General features: G+C 38.2%; 3 protein-coding genes across 3 annotated transcripts; 1 reads left to right on the top strand and 2 right to left on the bottom strand.

Moving 5' to 3' along the window:
* Window positions 1–217: 217 nt before the first annotated feature.
* lsm8 (LSM8 homolog, U6 small nuclear RNA associated) lies at window positions 218–2,043 on the bottom strand. The gene is made up of 4 exons (XM_030782575.1): window positions 1,943–2,043; window positions 1,358–1,398; window positions 1,151–1,278; window positions 218–555 (listed from the first exon to the last, which is right to left on the bottom strand). Exons 1-4 carry the CDS (start codon window positions 1,971–1,973, stop codon window positions 465–467), a joined length of 291 nt encoding a protein of 96 aa, XP_030638435.1. The 5' UTR covers window positions 1,974–2,043; the 3' UTR covers window positions 218–464.
* A 2,067-nt stretch (window positions 2,044–4,110) lies between these two features.
* On the top strand, window positions 4,111–8,586 carry si:ch73-139j3.4 (CD82 antigen). The gene is made up of 9 exons (XM_030773606.1): window positions 4,111–4,210; window positions 4,642–4,766; window positions 5,121–5,199; window positions 5,453–5,568; window positions 5,810–5,884; window positions 6,207–6,308; window positions 6,542–6,703; window positions 6,985–7,068; window positions 7,225–8,586. Exons 2-9 carry the CDS (start codon window positions 4,701–4,703, stop codon window positions 7,588–7,590), a joined length of 1,050 nt encoding a protein of 349 aa, XP_030629466.1. The 5' UTR covers window positions 4,111–4,210; window positions 4,642–4,700; the 3' UTR covers window positions 7,591–8,586.
* Window positions 8,587–10,937: 2,351 nt separating this feature from the next.
* On the bottom strand, window positions 10,938–13,589 carry kitlgb (kit ligand b). Its single transcript, XM_030772033.1, has 7 exons — window positions 13,575–13,589; window positions 13,175–13,282; window positions 12,881–12,937; window positions 11,983–12,141; window positions 11,724–11,892; window positions 11,405–11,508; window positions 10,938–11,018 (listed from the first exon to the last, which is right to left on the bottom strand). Exons 1-7 carry the CDS (start codon window positions 13,587–13,589, stop codon window positions 10,938–10,940), a joined length of 693 nt encoding a protein of 230 aa, XP_030627893.1.
* Between the last annotated feature and the right edge of the window lie 4,102 nt (window positions 13,590–17,691).

Genomic DNA, 17,691 nt, shown 5'->3' with positions numbered 1-17,691 from the left:
TCTTTCAGGATCTTATGTTAGGACCAGTTAACACTGTGGCAAAGAAACAAACCCGTTTCAGTGTTTTCGTGAATATTCTATTCATTTGACAAGAATCAAAATCCATTCAATTGACAGACTGACAGTTAAGTTTCTTTCTTGCTTTTTTCTGGCACGTGTATAATTAGACAAATAGTGGGTAGGAGGAGTCATCTTTTAAACTGAGACAGAGCTTCTGTTAACACATTTTATTTAATATCCAGACACAGTAAAAAGTTTGCATTAATTCTATATTCTACACATAAAAAAGAAATATATTCCAACTGAATCCATACAGGTACTCTTGTACATGATACAGTTCCAAGAATGATGCTTTTTTTTTTTAACCTCCTGTATTTCATTACTCCACCATGTATTTCGTGCATGTGCGCTTGTGTTGTGTTTTGTCTATGAGACAGGGAGGAGGGTATTGGGTTGATATATTATCAGTGCACGACGGAATTAAGCGGTTCTGCCCGGATGTTGCCCAGGTCCAAAGCAGAGTCTGTCTCTTCATCAATCTCTCCAATCACAGCCCTACAACAAACAAATACACCAGACATAAGAATCCCGAGACTGAAAAGTGCTAAAGAAAACCCCAAACACAGTAACTGTTGAAGATTAACCTCATGTGCACTACAGGCACAGTTAAATGATGATTTATGATAAACTGTAGGGAGGTATCAGTTGATGAGCAAAGCCTGGAATATTTAAAGCGCTATTGCAGAATAATGCATGGCACATCTTCAGCCAATACAATATGCAAACCTGATCTGTAAAGAGAAAAGAAGCTCTATTAAGACAAATGGCAGGACACTAAGGTATACAAAAACCCTTCAGATAATAACTGCAGCTGTAAAATGTAATGGAAATGGAACGCTTTCATCTGGCCGGTTCTGCAGTAATGCAGCACGAATACTGTAGCACTACTGGAATAGTGTAATGTCACTTCAGCATTGAAATTTGTTACTGTTGCATTAAAACCTCTTTGTATCATAGTGCACAAGTCCTCCTATTGTGCATTACACTGAGCAGTAGGAAAATTTCAGTTTTGCCAGTGCTGGATGTATTTTATGTAAAGGGAGTTATAAGCACTTTTAACTGTCTTCAGTTTCTGTGTCATTTTACATACACGTTATCCCCTCTGACTATGTACAGTCCCAGGACGACCTGCTCCACCCCCTGCGTAGAACTGAACACACGTTCATGACTTTCGTCCAGGATTAGGTTGATTGTCTGGTCGAAACCCTTCAGCGTTCCCTGCGAGAAAACGGATCAATGAAAACTCACACTCTCGCTTCAATGGTCATATATAAGTAAATTTGGATAAGATACATACCACAATCATTCTACCGTCTGACGTGACGATAGCCACGGTTCCTTAGTTTGTGGACTGTTAAGTAAAATGCTATAGTCATTCTGATAACATTACGCGAATGCGACGAAAGCCCGACCACGGAAAGCTCGGAATTTCAAAGTTAGCATAATAGGCTAGTAAGAGATAAGCCACTGATGGAGGAGTAGCAAGTTTTAATACATTTCTTACAGTCACCGAATCTCTAGAATCTTAAAGGGTTCAGAGATGTCTGATGCTCTGGACAACATGTTCAATTCTACAATTCGAGCCGCAGAAAAACCTGTGCTTCCATCTGTAACTGAAGGTGCCATACGCGTTAACCTCATTTTTTGGAAACATGTTATACAAGTACTGTGTGGACATTTGTTCGCCCTGGAGAGACAACTAAATTCGCCCAATTCCAGGAAAGAGAGGATGAATAAATAATCTCAAATCATCCATGCTGGCTAGTTAAAGTAGTGGCGCCTCAGATATGCTAACTTTAGCCAATTTATCCGAATGATGCATTATGTTAGACTCAGCAAGGCTCCCGATATACAAACAGTCTCGACATGCATTAAAGGATACGGTTGATATAACTTTCCAGAGCGGTGGACATCTCTCAAGCAGTAATTCAAATCCACCGGTATTTATCAGCTAGCAATACAAACGAACCACATTCGTTTCAAAGAAACCATCAACCGGAAATGAGCATGTGTATCAGACCCTGCTAATCGATTACCAACTAGACAGCCTTAGTAAATTCAGAGTAATAGTGTACTACAACCCCTGGCAAAAAATATGGAATCACCACACTTACAAGCTTTTTTTTTTTTTACTTCGTAGCAAATAAACAAATCACAGATATGACACAAAACATTTTTTTAAAAATGGATGAACATGCTGGCTTTCGTGAAACATACCTCAAACAAATTAAATTATTTTAATTAATGGCATTTTTTTCCAGATCAAGTAGAGGAAAAAAATGATGGAATCACTCAATGTGGAGCAAAAATTATGGAATCATATTCATCAAAAAAAAAAAACAAAAAAAACCCCACAATTTGTATTTTGTGGCTCCTCGGGCTTTTATGACGGCCTGAATTCTGTGAGGCATGGACTTCACTAATGAAAAACAATATTCTCCATCAAGCTGGTTCAAACTTTCTCCATCTTTGCAGGATGAAGCCTTGTCATGGACCTTCCACCATAATTTTTCAATCGGATTGAGAACCGGACTGTTTGCTGATCGTGTCATTTGATATGCCTTTCCTGAATTAAAGCACACTATTTGCTCTGTAGCAAGATGCATTATCCTGAAAAACGACTTCATCATCACAAAACCTGTTTTCTATCGCTGGAATGAGAAAACTGTCAAAAATGTCAGTGTACACCTGTGCATAGACTGTTGAGGTAATGACTGCCACCTCCCCTGGTCCTTTGCCTGACATGCAACCCCATATCATACATGAGTGGGGCCATTTGATTCTTCAGGCAGTCATCGTTACATGTTTCGCTAGAACGGCACCAGGACAAAAGTTCCAGCATCATCTTTTTGGCCAATGCAGATTCGTAATTCATCACTGAATATCACTTTCATTCCATCATCCACATCCATGATTGCTTCTGTTTAGCCCTCTCTAACCTTGTTTTCTTCCCTTAAGTTGTTAGTGCTGGTAGGTGTTAGTGCTGGTTTTCATTTGGCTTTTCTGTATGTAAATTCAATTTCATTCAACCGATTTCTTACAGTTCGATCACAAATACTGACTCCTGTTTCCGCCTATTTGTTTTTCATTTGTTTTGTTGTGCATCTTCTACTTTCAATGCATATTGCTTTGCGTTTTCTATCCTGACGCTCTGACGTCTTCCATAGTCTGCCCATATGTTTTCCTTTTATAACTTTTTGTTTATACTTGCCCTAAATTTTAGACATAGCTGACTGGGAACAACCAACATCTTTTGCCACACTCCGTGCTGGATTTCCTTCTTGAAGGAGTTTTATAATCCTTTCCATTGTGTCAACTGACAACTCTCTTGTTGGGGCTTTCAATTAGCCAAGTCCAACAGTGCGTTAATGTCTGCAAGCAGTCTCTTTTAACTACAGATTAATCTGCATTTTTATTTGTTTTAGAAATGCAGATTACGAGGTGATTCCATAATTTTTGCTCCACACTGAGTGACCCCATAATTTTTTCCTCTTCCTGATCTTGAAAAAAATGCCATTAATTAAAATAATTTAATTTTCTTGAGGTATGTTTCACGCAGCCAGAATGTTCAGCCATTTAACAAAAATAGTTTTGTGTCATATCTGTGATTTGTTCATTTGCTATGTAGTAAATATGTGAACGTCATTTAAGTGTGGCGAGTCCATTGTTTTTGATAGGAGTTGTACATGAAAATATCCATGATGGGGCGCTATATTTACATATGTGGCTCATAGCCATAGTTTAAAAGAGTTTATTAGATTTTATTAGCACGGTGCTCTATGTTTGTTCGCTTAAGAGATCACCAACTCTTTCATTCAGAACAAATATTAAATAACAGTAACAGCAAAAGCAAGCCGGCCATTATGCTAAATATCAGTTACACTATATTTTTCAGGGCCATTCTATAAATGATTTCTCATAAGGTCACACGGATGTATATCAGTAACACTTACCTTGGTGACCATAACAGACGCTGGCGTTGTTAATAATTGTGAGAGTAATAAGGAAGTGAACTTCTGACTAGATACACGGTGGGGAAAGCTGACTGTCACTGCTGGTTTTACGGGAATTCGTTCAGTAAATTAAATGAAGTTAAATTAAGATTGAGACTAACTGAACGAGAGAAACGGGACCTGTACTACAGAGAGAGGCAAGCGTTCGTTTGTTTCTTTCCTCAGTAAATATTTTATTAATAGAAATGAAGTATTTCCTCATTTGATATAAATTAGTATGGTGAATTATGTGCTTTCTTTCAACATGTTGTTAACCTATTTGTGAAATGTAAAACATTTACCTATTTTTTGTGTGTTTCCAAGGTGTGTGTTTGTATCTAAGCTCAGTTTACAGCCCAGAAAAACACATACTAAACATACCTTAGAAACATCAACACATAGACACTCCAAACGTGTATCTATGTTTTTATCTCTTTCTTTTAACCTTTACATGCATTTAGTTAGCAACTGTTTCCAAAGCTCTGTGATTAGTTTGTGTGTGTATTTCTAAAATGGAGTGTTTCTGGTTGATTTACTTCTAAAATTGGACACTTTGTTCATGTTCTTTCTTTCTTTCTTTCTTTCTTAGAAACTGAGCCAGCAGGTCATGACAGAAAAATAGTAGAAATATCAATTGCATCACCCAAAATGAAAGCAGAGGACAAACTTCAGATTTTGAAATTTGTTTTCTCTCTTTTCAACACATTGTTTGTTGTAAGTTAGGAACTTTTTCCATTCACATTTCATATTTGAAAAGTTTTAGTAAAAATAGTAAAAACTTGTGATAGTAATTATACCTCATTTAAGTATATAGTTTAACTTCCATCAAACCATACCATTCATGTAGACACATTGTGTGCAGTGTAATATTTGATTCCATTACTGTTTGATAGTTTACATCATAACAATAAAACGGAAGACCTTGTCTTAGGACCAAGTAATTACACAGTTTATACACTTGATTCAGCATTTTGTTTTCATATGTCTTGTCGGTTTCTATAGTGTAAAACTGTGGTTTTAAATATCTTATCTAATTAAACTGAAGCTATATACAAATTATTTCAACAGATTGTAGGTCTCAGCATTTTTGGATGTGCTGTATGGATTTTGTTTGATGCAACCAATTTCATACATGTAGTCAACTCTGGTAAGTTTTTGTTGTAATCCATTTGTTAGTTAACAACTTTATATCTAGAGTATAAACTTTACAGTGAGTTCTTTTTGCCTGAATATTATTTTAGCCTGTGTTATTTTGTGTTATTTTAGCACATGTCAGTTTGTCATTTATGTTGTTTGTCAGTATTGATAATAGATTTTGTCAGACATTGTGGTTTCTTGTATGTTTTGATTGGTTTGTGTTAATTCTGATCTGATGTGGTAAACTGTGACTCCTCTTACAGGGGAACATCTCCTGATTGTGGCTGTAGGACTATTTGTCATTGGACTGGTTGTAGTCATTGTATCCCTGATTGGTTGTACAGGGGTACATTTAGAGAACAGATGCTGTATTGCATTTGTAAGTGTAGCTTCTTGGTATTTATACTCAACTATGTCATCACTGCTTTATTAAAATTCTCAATAAACAGGTTTTAAATGTACTTATATATCAGTGTTTGAGTGATGTCATGTTTACGCTTATCCTGTTTTGAAAATTGTAATACTCATGAACCAACATGACACAGACCCAACAAAAAGGTCTCAGTGAAAGCTATCCTTTAACTTAAACGTGTAATCATTTCCTCTTCTTCTTTTTTCAGTACATGGGATTCTTAGTTGCAGTTGCTCTTGGTCAGCTATTTGTCACATTTATTTTGTTGTTTTACAGAAACAAGGTAAGATCCTATTTCAAATGGTTGTATAATGTTTATCTGTAATGTTTATCTGTATTGCTGATATGTGAGTGTTTCTATACAAACTCAAAAAGCAACAAGGAAATTAACATGGATATTAAGTGTTTTAAGAGTGATGGAAGCAAGGAATTTTCTCATGAACTCAGATGCTCTAAGTAAATGGCATAAGTATTGTTCTTGCTTATTATTGATATTGGAAGCTCTTTCTCAGTTCTACAGATTACTAGCACATTCTCTCACTTGCATACTGTAAGCGGTCATCTTTTCAATATGTATACTAGTTGAACCGTTTCCATTCACTCAGATTGATGAGCACCTAACTGAAACGGTTGAGGTCATCATCACTGAGTATGGAAGCAATAAAACACAGACCTCATGGGATCTTCTAGACAGCCTGCAACACACTGTATGTATGATATAACAAGTCATAGCAATGACAGATGCTATACTTTATATTCTTATTTTTGTTGTTGTCAAATTTTTGATGGAAATATAAAAACATTGTCCATCTCCACATATTTTGCTATTAATGTGTATCTAAGATGATGAAAATATCTGCGTCTTAGATGTGTTTATATGTCTTAGATGCGTTTGTGTTTTGTGTTTGTGTGTGTGTGTGTGTGTGTGTGCGCGCTGCAGGGTAAATGCTGTGGTATGAACAGTCCCTCTGACTGGCAGATGAATAAATATATTCAGTCTCTGAATAAGACAGAGGACATGTATCCTCGTTCCTGCTTTAACACCACCTGCCCGGGAAGCGAGAGCGATCTCTTTTGGAATTGCACAGAGATCTATACTGCGGTAATCATGTGGTTTATAACATCACTGTCCCAGCTCTGGCACACATGATGACATATATAGAGACTCCAGAACACCAAATTTTTCCTTTGCCTTATACAAAGGACTGGATGGGTCTAAGGGTTTATTAGTTATTGTGGATCAGAGAGTAGAGGAAGAGAGGAACTAGTATATATTTTTGACATTTGGACACTTTCTTAAGATTTAGATTTCTTTGCTGAATTGAAATCTGATGTAATTTATGTCTTTTTACAATATGAACATATATATTTGTGGTTATACAGGGTTGTAAAGTGGCACTGAGTACTTGGCTAAATGAGAATGTGCTGGTGATGGTTGGTATGGACATCGGACTGCTCCTCATAGAGGTACGTAGACACACACACACACCACACACATACACACACACACACACACACACACACATGCACACACACACTAACGCACACGCAATCTGAATCTGAACTCATGAATTATATTGAATTGTATTGAATTATGCCAAGTCCTCTCTCTCTTTCACTCAGGTTCTTCAGTGTGTTCTGGGAATATACACCTTCCGGAGTATCGGCCAAAAAAGTAAGGAGCAACTGTCCAAGAACCTGCTGAACTCTATGGAAACTGATCAGCAGTATGACAGCAGTAATGACCCAAATTATGACTTGGGTTATGATCCACATCATAATAATCCTATGGAAATTTATGATCAGAGTTATGGTCAGGATGACCATGAGGGAGATAGTCAGCACTACAGTCAAAATCACAATCAGAGCAACTTTCAGCAATATGACCCGGGTCAGAATTACAGTCAAAATTACAATCAGAACAACTTTCAGCAATATGACCCGAGTCAGAATTACAGTCAAAATTACAATCAGAACAACTTTCAGTAATATGACCCGAGTAATGCTCCTATTTATGAGCAGCTGACTGATCAGAATAGCTATTAAGGAACTCTTCAGAATAACAATTGTAGTAATGTTCAGAATTATGATGGAAGGTACAATTATGATTTTTAATAGTGCCACACCCTTGTAATCACACACATGCATGTTTCTGTAGCACGCTATAATCCATAGAGTTACACAACCACATATTCACAGCTAGCTGTAACTGCTTCTCTGTCATCATGCTCTCGGGTTTACACATCTTATACTTTAGTCACACTACCATACTTATTGCAAGAGATGCCTGTACCACATAAATATGAACAATTCCATTATTAATGGGTAGAATGATAAAACACGTAACATATCTGATAACACATCTTAAATAATTGTTATTATCTTAAATAACTGCTAATTCATCTAATGCAAGGTGGTGTGGTCTTCATCCAGTATCTGAATTCATTGTCCAGTGAGCTACTTTAAAATGGAATTACACAAATTTTCTCTTGATGTTATTTATTTTCAATTAGACTTTTATAAAATTTGATCGCTGGTAAGCACTATACAAATGATGCTACACCATAGACAAAAACAAACCCTAAAACAGTCAGTGTATTTTAAATGAAAGCATAGATTACTATCAGTTGCTGTCAAGTAAATGTATTTATGAAGTCGCCAATTCGCCCAAATGAAAAAACACATTGTGAAGCATTTAGTGATTAAGTATGCTAACAGATTTGCTATATGTAGGGAAAGAAATTATAAGATCAGTGACTATTGTTTTGGCTGTTATGTAGTTGGAAGGTCTTTCTTTTTGCTTTGTTTTGTTTTACAAACATAGTTAAAAGGTTTTCTATTTAATGAACAAACGGACCATATCAAATGTTAATGCCTTTATTTCTCATTGTGAAAATGCATTACATTTCACAAAGATTGTTAAATATCCACAATAGAAATATGAATTACAAAACTTTGAAACTTACCAATAAAAATGACTGTATACATTGAACAGAGGCTATCTGTTTGTTGATGAATTTCCAAATTTGTTGCTTGATTCACAGTTTACATGTAGGAGCTAGTATTGTGTATACATACATTTAGATAAATTAAGATACATTTTACGTATTTTGTTGTTTTTAAAAAAAGAAGGACACATCTTACATCAAACACGCACTCTAAGTACACTGTTTATCATGAGTTGTATACGCACTGCAGAACTGCCTACCTCACACTTAAGCAGTAGAATAAACTGGAGCTCTTCTCTAGGTACTGATGATGCTCCCACCACAAACCCAGCAAAGACTGAGACACAAAATCACTGTGTAGATTGATATATTCTGTTATAGTGCTGGTGATTAGTCACTGCCTAAATATGGATTAGTAAGCACTACGTGACAATGTGATGGGGGACGACAGTGCCCTCACATGGTAGAACGGAAATATAACAAGACAATGAGCACACTCCAGTACATGTTAGGACCATCAATGTAGTTTGCACCGAATGATGGATTCCACATGTTAAAATAAATATAGATATGTTTCCAAACCTCTCAAAGCTCAATGATGTTTGTCACAGACTGACTGGTGACTCACACAGTGTGACACAGAGAAATTTCTGAATGAATCTCAAAGTTTTCTCCTCCACAGAGGAGCTGCATGAATCAGCATACATTGCAGATGTGTCATATGGGTAAAAATGTAGATAACCAGCCATACGTGTGTGAGAGTGAGTGTGTTAAGCTGTGTTGGTGTGTGGTGTGGGGATCCAAGTGCTCCATGACAGATGACAGTCTCTCTGCTCCATAAAGACTGGCATGTCTGGAGATGTGAGAGGAGTCTTTGTGAGGGACTCTCTGCGGTTGATGATAGCCAGTCTGACATTTGTGGCCTCATATGTTGTGGGCAGACAGTCATGGTCCATCACAATAGGGCTGATGACAGCACAAGCATTCAGAGAAAGAAAGATAGAGAGAAGGATAGAGAGAAAGGGAGAGCACAAGAGAGTGAGCTAGAGAGAAAGAGAGAGAGAGAGAGAGAGAGCGCAAGAGAGTGAGTTAGAGAGAGAGACAGAGAGAGAGAGAGAGCAGGGGACAAAAATATAGAGTGTGAAATAAAGGAGAGGAAAGGGAGAAGATAAAAGAGCAAAAGATGAAAAAGAGGAAAAAAACACAAACAGAGTGACAGAAAAAGAGGAGAGAGTGATGTTCGGTGTGGGGAAAAAAAAGGAAAAATGAAATGAACACAGGCAAGAGTCTCAGCTGATGAGGGAAAAGCTGAAAGAGTAGGAAGAGAGTAAGAGACTGAAAGAGAGAGAATTTTATGTTTGAAAGGACAGTTGCTTTGCAGAGGGAGATCAAATTATGGGATGTGACTCATGTTGTTGTGACATGGTTTATCATGTGACCTTTCTTCTCATGCTCTCTGACTCTCCCCTTCATTGTCATGAAAACAATCAGCTCTTTCTCCCCCAGCTCTCAGTGTGTGTGTGTATGTGTGTGTGTTTGAGAGAGAGAGAGAGCATGTGGATGCTTCTGTGGGATACAGAGAGAGGAAGAGACTATTGGATGTGGTTATACTTACACGCTAATTGGTACTCTTGCCAAGCCCTTGTTGACAAGGTCTCTCGCTGATGCGACAAACTCTCAAAGACCAAGAGATGTTTTAATCCAAATCAATGCATGACCCTTCTGCACTACTGAACATTCATACTGAAAAAAATCCAGATTGTAGTCAGAATACACCATCTCACCCAGCAAATATCTGAAATGTACTAGGAAAGAAAAAAAGAACAATGTGCAGCTGCATATATTCCAAACAAGCAAACGCTCTGTTTGGAAACAGTTCTGATGAAACAGGGAAAAGGGATCATAAAGCATGATGCACACGCAGGATGGACGCCCAGGGACAAAAAGACATTTATGCGCTTCTCTTGGGTCCAGAGATACAGGAACCGCTCACACGCTGAAAAACATGCCGCGGGCATCGCTACAGATGCCATTGTGCCATTTAACGCTCACATGAAAGCCCCACATTTCCTGTCTGATTTGAAGCCATGAAAGCCTGGCCGAAGGCTAAAGTCGACACGCCACTTCCTGTTTTCGTAGGTCTCCATATTTGAAGAAGTTGGATTAGACTGATACAAGACACTTTTCTGAAGCTGGTTTGAGTCTCGGTGCCCAATCACAAGTGTGACAACTGGTTCTGCGATCAGTCCCACTACAAAAGATGAAAAGGCTCCATTGTATTGCTTCTCTCTGCATCCTTTTTCCTCTCTCTTTCTCTCTCTCTCTCTCTCTCTCTCTCTCTCTCCTTCAGGCATGAGAGGGAGAGAATAATGTGAAAGGTGTTTTATATTAATCATCCCTTTCCTCAAATTTAAGTACGAGTTGTTTCACACTACAGATTCCTGTAATGATGTTGAATCCCTCTGGGCTCTGTGGGGGAGACAAGAAGCATGTGAAAACAAAGTAATTCATAAACAAAACCTTAGTGTTTATACAGTGCAGGAAAACAAAGGCACAAGCATGTTGTCAGTGTAAACATTGGCCCCTATCACAACCGTGAGTATGTATGAGTTTGATCAGACCTTTCTTCTTCTTTCCGGAGCTGGAACTCAGGATCGCTGGCCACAGAACAGCTTCCTTTCCTTTTGACTACCTGCGTGTTTAATAGATCATTTCAAATCCAAACATACTGTTCGAAATAGAGACCACATGCCTGTCACAAATCCCTACAAATACCCTTGTCCCTCAACACACACACACACACACACACACATCAATACACACACATATCAACACACACATACACACACACTCACCTTAAAGATACTGAAAGCCAAAAAGGTTATGCAGGGGATAAGAAGCAGCGCTAGAAGTCCATGCTTTGACCTCTCCCTTCCATTTTTTCCATGCTGCTTATTACCTGTAAGAACAGAACAACACACCCCACTCAATTTCTGTGTATGTTTGAGTGCACTAACTGTACTTAAAAGCTCATATATATAATTGATGAGTGGGTTGTCAACATCAGGTAAGGGATTGTAGTCTGTAGTATGCTATCTAAGGTTCCCGTGTAATTTATATGGGGCACATAATGTATATACCAGTGAGAGGTGAAGAGAGAAAAAAAATGCTCACCTGGTAAAGCGGGTGGAGATGTAGGAGCAGGGCACGGGGGAGGGGCACAGTGAAATCTTCCAGGCGACTGAGTGGCTGCTTCAAAAATATCTTTGATGTGGTTGAAGTATTGGCCTGTGGACCATCTCACTCTTCTGTAATGGCACTTAAAGACTTGCATTGTCACTTCCTGCAGATAAAACAGAGCTACTTATCCAATATGAAGCAATTTATAAAGAAAAAATAAGGCAATAACGAAATATGAGTCGATATATCTTACCAGTTCCTCATTATCAAGGGTGAAGCGCAGCCCTTGCAGCATGGTGATGAACATGGTGATATTTGCTCGGTTCGGGGACAGGTTACCAAACTTGAGGGCCAGTGCCTTCAAGCTGGTTTCTACTGGATACAGGTTCAGCTGAAGCCAACACGCTCCCCCCTTTAAACATTGGACAGGGGAGAGTGTCAGAATGCCACTCTCATGTGGAGCAATAAATGACCTGGGACCTCATTCAAACACACCATCACTACTGCTGTTTTGCTGTCCATCATAAAATGGACATTGGCATCCTTTTCCTGTGACAGGATTTTATTTCTCCAAGACCAAGGATTTTGAAAACTTGTAATAATGCTTTGATAGTTGTGTTTTTGAGCTGTAGTGTTGAGTAGTTCCATTGTGACTGTTGTTTGAATCTTGGTGTTGTGTTATAGTGACCTAACTGATCAAACTTTGATAAACTCACTCCATTCTGTTTGCAGTGGGCTAAAATAGATATATCCAGATGAAAATCTGAAGGAAATGATAGAGTAAAGCTGTAACTGGATAGTGATTTTTGCCAAGTAATTGATAACAAGCTATTTTGTGAGCATTTACTTTCATAGGTCCCCTTATGCAGTGTTTCACAATCATTTCTCACAGGTGTCTCCACACAGCATTTTTACTCTAGTAAAATTCAAACACATGGGACTCAACTTATCAACTGATCATCAAGCCCTTCACTATCTGAATGAGGTGTGCCATAGTTCATATTGAATTGTTGGGGCCAAGGACAGCTGGAGAAAGAGACAGGCAAACATTGATCTCAAAGACTCCATTAACAACACAGAAAATACATATTGGAGGCATTTCATAATTATGACCCTTCATAAATTTAAAAGTAAATATCGATCAGACTTACCACTTCTTTTTCAATGTACTGAGCAGGAATGTTGTAATCCTGGGGAATGTTTTCCTTCTGTCAGATCAAATGACAATACAGTCAGTGTGGTATAGTTCTTCGACTGATTCTGGTTACTTTTAAACCGTCTAGTGCATCATCAGAGGTTTATAATTTTCTGAACAGAACACACAACGCTTTCAATGAAAATACTTTGCATGTAGATACAACTTTAAATTAAGGCTAAAATTCCGCACTGCTGAGTCGAATGGAATACTTGTAAAATTGCAGAGAGACTCCCTCTGCGCGTCTCACCAGTAAATCCAACGTAGCCACATCATCCGTCAGAGGACTCCCAGCTACATGTGAACAAACCACCAGCCCGGAGAACAGCAATAACAGGAGGCAAGTGATTTCTGCGGTCTAAATAAATATAGCATGTGAGACAAACGCCGGCCAGAATTCGAAATCGAACATCTTATAGAACAATATGAGAACACACTCGGAAACAAATTAGGGCATTTAGTTCACGGGTATAAATAACCATTACCACATTGTTTGAGTCCCTGTACATAAGAGTAATTGCTGAATAAGTAGCTTACAGGACACATATAAAATAGAAACATGATTTATACCTCTAGGAGGTAGTCTGTTTGTTCTGTACAGTAGCCTATTGGGTAAAAAGACCACGTGCGTGACAGAAAAGTTTCCTTACTTTTGCCTGCTTCATGTGGAACTTTTGCCTGCTTCATGTGGTAAATCAAACCAGCTGAAATAACCTATTTTCTTCTTTTTTCTTGACAGCAGATAATGGTTTATCATGATTCCCCTTGCTCATATCCAAGCTTCCAAATTCAGTACTCGGCGAGGTTATTCTTAGCCCAGCAGCAGACTCCAGTGAAACTACTTGCGTGCCAGAATTTTGGGTTGTTACGCTACGACTTAGGGTGCCGAGGTCATTCGGAAAAGCGCGTAATTAGAACTTGTCTGCAAAGTCCACAGAGCGCTCCAGATTTCTGAAACTGTTTCGAACTCGGACATCTGATAGCAATAAATGGAAAAATACTCGCACACTGTCTTGTGCAGTGATTCACAGCAACGCCAATCATACTGACTAGGTTTCCTGAAAAAAGATGAGTAGTGTCGTCAGATGACTAAAGTAGCATTTTCGACCCAAAGAGGTGATGTCAAAACGAATTCCAAGTGAGATCGATCGGGTTCAAGACAGTTTACTTGTAGTCTGCAACGAAGGGAAATAGAAAAAAAAATAGACGCTTGAAATAAAATAGATGTTGTAACATCTCATTAAGCAAGTTTAATCATTAAAATGAGTTGAGTGTAGAGCAAGAAAATGTAAAGAACAGAATATCATGACACCGACCTAATATTTTAACGGTTATACAATGGTAATTTAAATGATTATACCATAGAGTTGAAATAGAGAAGGGCGTGGAAAGCGGAGAAAGACACAGGAGGATTTATCCCATGATGTTCAACGGTACTATTATAATAGGGGAGGCATTCTATGCTATTATGCAAGAATACACAATATGCGAGGCTAATTATTTTGATAGCTGGGCTCTGCAATCTCAGAAGGAAAACACGAGAGTCGTAATAAAATGCAACAAACAAACAAACAAACAACAAACAAACCCACACAGACAACAAAACAACAATAACAAAAAACGCTTAATTGTCCAATTATTAACCGTATGATTCTCATTAACTTACTAAATAACCACCCTGGCATTGAAACAAAAGTCATTGATACAAATAGGCCTAGAACTGACATAGGCTACGTCTGTTACATCCTGTAAGGATCCGGCTATTGATCCACACGAGTTTCACAGGAAAGTAGATATAATTTAACCGGACACCAAGGAATAGTGCTGTTCTTCGTTTATTACACTGTAGGATGCCATTGGTTCACGCACGGTTCACAGGACCGTCATTAGAAATGGGTAAACCGTCAGAACATCATCACATAACCTCGAGACAACATGTCAACCCATGATGTGCAGGTAGCAGAAAGAGGAATAGCGGGCGACAACCCCCTTGACCCCACAATATGATGTCATCATAAACCGATCATTACAGTCCGTATCAACTTTTCTGAGAGAACCTTAGTACACGTACTATAATTAGTTGCTTCAGGGTACGCTGAAGTAATGCAGAGGTAACCTAGCCTTCGTTTGCCCTCTCGTCAATTCTAAAAGAAAGGCAAGGCGCAGAGACCGGCAGGATAAAACAAGCATAACGCAATCAAAATATTAATCAAACATTTTTATTTTAAATTTGAAATATTAAATCATAGTTCTATAACTAAGCAATGCTCTCTCAGACACTTTGAACAAACTTAAACAATGTTACATTTGTCCTAGACAGAAAAGCGCGAAAATAGCAAATGATAATCATAACACTATTGTGAGCTGTTTATCTTTCAGCGGAAGGGAAAATCACATTATGTTGGCTGAGACTGTTGTGCCACTTTTTAATAATCCTATTTATCAATTGGTCAATCAATCAATCAGTCAAACAAGCAGGCAAGCAAGTAAACAGTTGCTAGAACGATGCAAGGATGTAGTGTCAGTTGGATACCAAAAACGAATTTTGTCCCACTTATTTATATAAATTTAAGCTACACCTGAGGCTTATACCTCCACAGTTTTAGTTAAGCGAAGAGCTTAGATAATTAAAAAGTTGCATGCAAATAATCCTTCCTCCGTATTTCTCCTGTTCTGCGCTCATTCATATTATGTTGGTTAAGAAACTCCTAATAATGTGATACTTTCGCCATGTACACTTTTCATACACCAGCCTCCGTTGCCTGCCAGAAAAGTCAGGTGCTTCTCACTAGGGTTTGATCCAAAGTGCGGAACACAAATTCCGACACATCGGCTACTCTCTGCACTGAAGAGGACACGTTTACTAACCAGTGTAACTAACAAGCCTCCCCGTACTACTGCTTTTTAGTTTAGATCCGCCTACCTCTTTGCTAACGGCAATGGTGAAATTAAACACATTTTAAACTGCCCTGCCTGGTCAGTATGGTGTTGTTTGATGGAATCGCTAAATAGCTGACTGTTGTATTATTCTGGATAAAGAAAAACCTAGATGTATGCAACCTTGCCTACCGCACACGGTGATTCATTACCACGATCTCTTGGCTCCAACTTTCATCTAACTCGCGTCATCTGGTAACTACCTCCCCTTGCCAGTTTTCCCTTACGCACGTCTTTGTCATTATTTTATTAATCTGAAAATAGGCTTTACAAACAAAAATGTAGTGTAATATGCTGCATATAAAGGTAACTGATTTATAACCAGCTTTCTCCTCGTGGCAAAGGCAAAGGGCTCCTCAACGCGAAGCCACTTAACAAACATTTTAAAAATGAAGGCTTTACAAAGCATAGATTTTTCTCACTCAAAATTGAAAGTATTATTATAAAAACAGCAAACAAACGTTGTTCTCATGGCACCCCCTCTTCACCTTGACTCTTGGCACAAACAGTTCGTGGACATTAACATCATCTGCATCATTGCCCACAACACCTGTAAACACGAGATTGCTTATTTTAGAGTCTCCCTGTCACTAAAGTATTTCTTTACAGAATGTCATGCCTTGACACGAGAGAGTAAGGGTGTAATCTCTTGACAGTATTTAAGGTTGTCGCAACATTTCTTTCGATGTGAATGTGGGACAAGCCCAGCGCTTTTTTTTAGCAGGGTAGTCTCCCTGGGTCATTCCATTCACTATGTAATAGGCTCATTGGTTACCTCTTGTTTGCCTCTTGTAATAAAAAATATTGCTACGCTCATTCCTCGTTCATTTAATTAATTTCGTTCCAGGAACGATGTGTTTACCGCAAATAGTTCTTATCATTATTGACTACTGCAGGTCACATGCCCTTACTAAAAGCACCAGAAACACTGATATATAACGGCAATTAAGCTTTTGACCAAATTTTTGCTTGAGGTGTCCCAGCATTACATGCCAGACAATCAGAAACGAGTATTTCCTGTGGCCATCGTATAGGCGTAAATAGTGCATCGTGACGTTGTATTTCTCGTTTTGTTTTTTTTTAAAGTGCAGTTGTTGCACATAGTTGAGCCCATGTTGTCTACAATAAAAAAAACTTGTTTTTAAACAAATTGTCCTGAAACAAGTGAAAGGATTGTCTTGACACATGGAGTAATTCTGATGTCACCCATTTGCTCTTACACTGCAGGTTCCTACTGTTTGGTTACTTTTAGTTAGGATCTGGTTCCCACAGTCTTTTTCAAGTAGTCAGAAGAGCTAGAAATTGAACTAAACATTACTTTTTAAAGAAGCCAAATGCCAAAACGCCAAATTATACTGTTGATATACACTGAACTTCCACAGGTTATAAGTAGACCTTTATTGAGATCACTGTTATTAAGTCTCCTGAGTGCGCAGACTCCATTCCATCAGTCATTGCAAGCATATAGAGCATTCCATTAACATTAAATGAACTGATTACTTAGTGGTCAGTTTCTCATTAAATAGCAGATAAGTGCTTCAAGTTGTAGTGCAAAAGAACAGCTTCTTGCTAACACATATAGAATCAACTGAAAAAAAAATTATTAAAGACCCTTTACTGATTGTCATGTTGAATACAGACTTAAGTTTTAGTCTGGATCGTAAATACATTTGTTAAGCTTATTTCATTGTAAGAGTGCAGAACATGAAACGTTTTACTAATGTTTAAGGGCAGTGTTCCATTCCAACTGGATTAAACTGTGTTTTGTACTGGGAAAAGCATGTACATAATAACCCAGCATAGTGCCAGGACATCTCAGTATCTCCTTTG

The sequence above is a fragment of the Chanos chanos genome, chromosome 1 (assembly GCF_902362185.1).
Source record: "Chanos chanos chromosome 1, fChaCha1.1, whole genome shotgun sequence".
In the NCBI taxonomy this organism is placed as follows: Eukaryota; Metazoa; Chordata; class Actinopteri; order Gonorynchiformes; family Chanidae; genus Chanos; species Chanos chanos.
The sequence above is the reverse complement of the archived record's forward strand: the minus strand, read 5'-3'. Positions and strand labels throughout refer to the sequence as shown.